The 6,105-nt window shown below is 43.9% G+C and overlaps 1 protein-coding gene across 1 annotated transcript; it reads left to right on the forward strand.

The window, feature by feature from the left end:
• Window positions 1-2,362: 2,362 nt before the first annotated feature.
• On the forward strand, window positions 2,363-2,973 carry LOC147424109 (uncharacterized). The gene is made up of 2 exons (XM_086502002.1): window positions 2,363-2,530; window positions 2,887-2,973. Exons 1-2 carry the CDS (start codon window positions 2,363-2,365, stop codon window positions 2,971-2,973), a joined length of 255 nt encoding a protein of 84 aa, XP_086358128.1.
• Window positions 2,974-6,105: the final 3,132 nt, after the last annotated feature.

Raw genomic sequence — 6,105 nt, forward strand, 5'->3', positions numbered from 1 at the left:
TGCGTGCGCGCGCACACACACACACGCACACACAAACAAATCACCTTGCATGGAATAGACATTTCCTATCTTCTAAAAGACTTGGCTCCTTAAGTTTAAAACCCTACGAGGAACACATTTAAATGTCTTAAGAGATATCATGTTCTCATCATGGTCCACAATGTTTTCCCTCACTTGATCCTACCGACTCCTTTGCAAGGTTTGTTTCCATATCCAACAAGCAAGGATTGTGTTCAAACCATCATGCTTGAGATAGCCCATCTACTGTTTTAGTGTGGCTGTCACTTGAGTACAAAGGAGAGCATTTTATGCTCACTTGGGCCTACATTGCATAGTTTCTAGAACTTTGTGATTTTTTTCAAGAGAGCTACCTCTATGGAAGGCCCTTAGGATTTGGTAGCAGCTTCAAGGTGGTAATGATAGCACCATCGTCTTCTTGAGGGAGACTTTTTAACAAAATAGTAATAATAATGTTATCATTGACTATATTTGGTTCTCTACTGCTAAATTGAGAGGTGATAGATTTCAACAAATTATGTGATAGGAAAAAGCATCCCCCTCTTCATTTCCAACTTGAAAAACAAGGTGAAGAACACGGTGGCTTGTACAAAGTTAATTGAGGTTGGTTGAGTGTGGAATGGAAATATTGAAGGTGTTTATAGGGGATGATGATGTAAGTTGAGAAGTGATCTGCCCATTACATGAAGTTTGTTCTTGTTTCATAGGTAGAGATTGTGGTGCTAGCCCAGATGTGGTCTAGGGATAATCCATGGATAGTTGTAGCATCTTTTATTAATTGGTTGATGCCCCATTTGTTTAGTATGGAGGATAGACAATTGTATGAAGTATTGTGGGCATTAATGTCAATGTTAAAGTCACCCAAGATAACGATTGGAATTTTGTATCATGGTTTTTGAAAATTAGAGATAATGTATTGATCAAATTTGGAAGGGATGTTGTGAGGGAATTGTAAAGGGAAGCGACCTTAGTGGTTATGGTGTTAATAAATTTGATAGTTGTGTGTAATATCTCTACTCCTGGATGAGAGATACGGGCAATTTTTGAGTGGGAAAGATTTTGTCGGTGTGGAGTAGAGAGAGGCCCACGTTTGCATTGAATTAGTGTTGCAAGTAGCCTGCTATAGCATGTGGAAAATTATTTGTTAGTCTTTTTTCTTGCAAGCAGAGTGGCATATGATGCCATTAACGTGGAAATTGCTACAATCTTTGCAATGTGTTTGTTGAAAGACACAACATTTAGTGATTGGATGATGACACATGTGTTCCAGTAAGCTTCCAATGTTTTATGGGTGGAGATCTGTCAGGCCAAGGGAAAACCTAGGCGAGTAGGACTCGGGCCACAGGGCCAAGGGCCAGCCGGCTGCTAAAGGCGAATAGGGGGATTCTGTTACAGTGGCCAAGGGCTATATAAACGGGTGGTTGGGCGGAGAATCCTCATAACGCAGCTCCTGGGTCTTAGATTGGTATCAGAGCCTCAGGCTATTCTGGGAAAGAAGGAGGAGGGCATGGTCTTAGCATGCTCATGCAACATGGCGGGCATGGCTGCTTAGGCGGGAACGAAGTCGAGCAGGTTGGAGGACCGTGGGCAAGCGCCCTTAGTCGGGATGAGGATCGAGGTCGACTTCGGCAGAACCCTGCATGCGTAGGCTTGTCAGATGCGCAAGGCGAAGATCATGAGATCTCGTTGCTTGATGGTGGTGTGAGGAGCGTTGCAGAGCGCGAGCTCTCTCTTTTCCTCCTCTGCGCTGCTGCCCCCTGCCGCCATGGCTTTCAACCCCCTCATTCAGATTCGGCCGCCCTTTGGGCCTTGAGTAAATTGGCCATCCCCTTGAAAGGGGGCCTTTCCCACCCGCTGCCAACAAGCCAGTCCACCCACATGCACCACAAAAACAACCATATGCATTTGTGCGGGGATTGTGCGACCATGTGAGGATGGACGATCCTCAAGGGTGCAGGAATTAATCATGGACAGTCGATTTGGGAAAATCTACAGATGTCCAAACTTTCGAGTTGTTAAGTTTTCAATATTTAAGAAGGGTTTCACTGGATTTGGAATTGACATAGCAAGCAAAGTGCAAGACCCACCAAGCATACCATGCATGACAAGGTCGTAGTTTCAAGGATTATGCTTGTGGCAAAAAGATTTCGAGAGCAAAAGCAATTCCAACAAGGATTGATGAAGATAGTCGCGATGTTTGGCATGCTCGACTAAGAGTAGGAGCCTTCCAGTACTATGATGCCTTCACGGATTTTCGACATGATTCCAGGCACGACCTGCTCTATTTGCGGTGACACTACACAACGTCAGATGTTGCTAACAAGACCATCCAAAATACGACAACATGGTTCCATCGCTTGAAGAGGGCTTGTCTGCATTGGAACCTGTGATTGCTGACATCGGGCAAGTTATTGAGCAAGGCTACTCGGCAAAGATGATGTTGATGCTCGATTCGAGGTTCATGAAAGCTCGAGCATCCCGGACATGTGATCAACACGACAAGTTTATACAGGTAAATTATGAGGTAAGCACTCACTTTTACTTGTATTTATCAAACTACTCAAGTACCTGTTGAATAGTATAATATGCAAGGGCTATGAGTGATGCCGTGTAACCGCGCATGTACTAGACGTGTATATGCATCCACAAGAAAGGCTTGTCCGAAGCACGATTTTTCTCCATCATTAGTACGATCACGCATGCACGGCATGTCTTGAAAAATTATCGTGCTATGTCTAGGTCGGATGTTTTCAATCAATCCCGATTTGCATATACCTTTCTCATGCTTCCCTGGCCAGCTTGAATCAAGCATGGCTTGAGTATGACATGGTTCTGATGTTTCTAACAGCAAGGCTGTGTATTGCTTAGGAAACTCGAATCAAGCACGGCTTGAATCCCAACCACTTGGCTCCGAAGCACGGCTTCTCAGCGGTTGACTTTGATGCAAAAGCATAGCAAATTCGCAATGCTTTAGAATCTCAAGGAGATTGACACATTCTACAGCTCGACTTGATGCGGGGGAGCATGTTGCTTGGCATGGCCGACTTCATGTCACTGTTTCTGGAAGCGGACAGAGGATGTTTGCCACACAAGACTGGTTACTTTCAGTTGAAATCACTCGACAAGGTCGATGCTTTTTGTCATGATATCTGTGTCTCAACATCCGACTTCGTCGTCTAGTATCACAACATTCTTTATGCGAAGCAAGGCTTCAAGCCAGGTATATTGCACGGAAAATTTCCACGTTCGGCTTATGCTATGAGCATACAAACTTGGGAAGGATTTGGCAAAATGCTTCCAGCTTCTTTCATTACGTGACAGACGACCGTATATGATACAAGGGATGTATATTTACATCCAACAGCTCCCATCCGTGCAGCAGATATGGCTACGAGCCATTTTAAGCGAGTTTTGTTCCAAGGACTTTTGAGTCAACTGGTGACCGCAACGACCAGGTTAGCCAATTTTATGTTCTTATTATTTTTTCATGTTTACACTTTACTTGGCAACTACTGTCATTGTGCAAAGCAAAGTGCTTTGGCAATTTTACATGAAGCACGGCTTCTCCCTTGTGCCCAGGAACTGCCCAATGACTTGTCATCAAGGGCCGTGGCACACAAGTTTGCAAAAACTGGCAAAATAGGGAATATCACCTCACAGAATTCCTACCAGTTTAGATTGTGCAAGGCACTTATGGTTTTGGTTCTCATGCTTGAGACCATTATAGTAGCCAAGGGCTTACGTTCTTGCATGCAAGGCATGCTAAGCAGGTGGCATGGATTCCACCACTTTATGCATTATGCTTCCGCTATCACACTCGCAACTCTGTCAAGGACAGACTAAGTGATGGATTGTTGAACCTGATGGTTGGTTGCTATCAACACCCAACAACACTAAAAGGAACCTAAATCTAGGACTTATTTCACAGGCAAAGTGCCAATGCTAAGTCATTTTCATACAATCATGACCCTGCAAGGCAGGTAGATCAAGATGTGGTTGTGTTTTTCTATTACCTCTCTCAAAGAGAGAGTCATAGCAGAAACTTGTTGCATGCTTATAGGATACACTGCACGTTAGGCATAAGATGCACATGAGCATGGCAATCAACTATACACGTCATAGTCGTTCAGGGAAAGTTCCACAGCCCAGCATGCTCTTCTTCTCTCTTGTTCTCTCTCTTTTAGGGAATAATGAAAATCTTATAAGAAGCGTTTGATACGTGTTTTGCTCGTGAGTCAGCCTGAGCCAAGGTGCTCTACCTCTCAGCTAGAACGTGGCTAAGATGCTACTCAAATTAGTCTTCATCGGTTCGTCCATTGAACACTCATTTGCACAAGGGCTATGAGCCACACAGGCTACGAGCCATTCTCATGCCAAGGGTAAGACCCAACTATTGGCATTCTTTGGGTGATTGTTTTCAAGAGTGAACAGATCTACCCAGGGAAGTATACATCGACATTAATGGACGAGCAAGGGTCTTGTCATTCAGGATGTTTACAGTGTCATTTTTGCACTACACAGTAGCTGATCTCTACAAGGAAGTATAGATGCAGCAATCAGTTGAGACAGCATGGCTGTCCACGAGAGCTAGGTAGTTCACTTGTGTGGATTTCTTGCTCTCTCTATAGCACTACGGAGTGTCTATGGACATACTGTTTTGGGGTAAGACCCGACAGGTGATTGCTACATCACCCAACAGTATTAAAGATCACAGTTTGATCTGCATTGAGGATCACCAGTTGATCTCTCCTAGTTATACTTTCAAGGAAAGAATTCCACAATCTACCACACGATAGCGGATGAATTCGACTTTTCCAGTTGATTCCAATCATTATGTACACGGTTAACTATGTTGGTTACTGATGCCTGCTAGTTGAGCAGTTTCTACAGACGGTTTTACGAAGGGGTTTGACTACGTAGATGTTAACCAAAGGGGTTGGATTGCGCAGGCAACACCCACGGTTTCCAGTGCAAGTTGTATAAATACGCTTGAATTTTTCAAAGCCATGCCAAGGGCATGTTGGAACAGAGTATTTTGGACCGTAGCGTCCACTATACCTTATGCTGTTACGAACCTAGTTGTAGGGTTCGATTTGGCACATGTTGTCACATGGGATACAACATGGTCTAGGAACTCAAGGAGTTCAGTTTAGCCACTGTGGAGCATGATAATGAGGGTCCCTCTCACTCTTGTCACGGAGTGTTTGCAGTTACCTCCACACACAAGTACCAGCTCGTACTTGATGGATGTCGCTTTTCTTGATATCCTTGTTTGAGACATATTCCACATGTGGAGAATATGAGTCTCTTGGACTAACACTGGCGCCAACTTTTTACCAATGTGTCGCGACGAAGTCCCTAGGTGCTGGTCGCATCCATTGGTTCGACCATTTTAAGCACGTAATATCAGGAGCAATTTCAGTGGCCAAAAATTGTCGGGTACTAAGTACAAACTTGTTACGATTACAAGTGCTGTGAAACCACCTTAAGAGAGGGTCGTTTCTACATGTAGCTAAGTATGCTATGTGCATGAGAATGTCTCATGGTTGGTACCTAGGTGTGACTGGGTTGTCACATTCTGTTATGGTCCAACTTTTGTTGCAAAATATGCTATATTCATGAGAATGTCTCATGGTTGGTACCCAGGTGTGATCGGGTTGTCACATTCTATTATGGTCCAAATTTGTTGCAAGACTTTCACGTACGTACCATGGAAAGTCTCGTAATGGAATTGCGGTTCGGATATGTTTATGTTAAATGCATGCACACTAGGTGTTATGGGCCCTAGTGTTTAACACAAATTTATTCGGAGCAGCATGCAAATTCATGGACATTATTGTTTCTGTAATTTTTTGCACTGCCAGTGCAATCTCTCTTGCAGATTTAGTATGAGTTTACACCCTGCCATACAAGGTGATGGCTGAGTATGGGTGTTCGTGATTGGCTACTTGAAACTCCAATCTGCTTTCAACCTAGTTGGTTGTCTCCATTCCATATCGAGTATATGGCTGGATACTCAATGACTGAGTCATAGTTTGTCGTCAGTTGTAGGCGACTGTCTGTAAGTGGTTGGGGGAAAGCATCTCA

Source organism: Adiantum capillus-veneris, chromosome 26 (assembly GCF_014529385.1).
Source record: "Adiantum capillus-veneris isolate H3 chromosome 26, ASM1452938v2, whole genome shotgun sequence".
NCBI classification, from domain to species: domain Eukaryota; kingdom Viridiplantae; phylum Streptophyta; class Polypodiopsida; order Polypodiales; family Pteridaceae; genus Adiantum; species Adiantum capillus-veneris.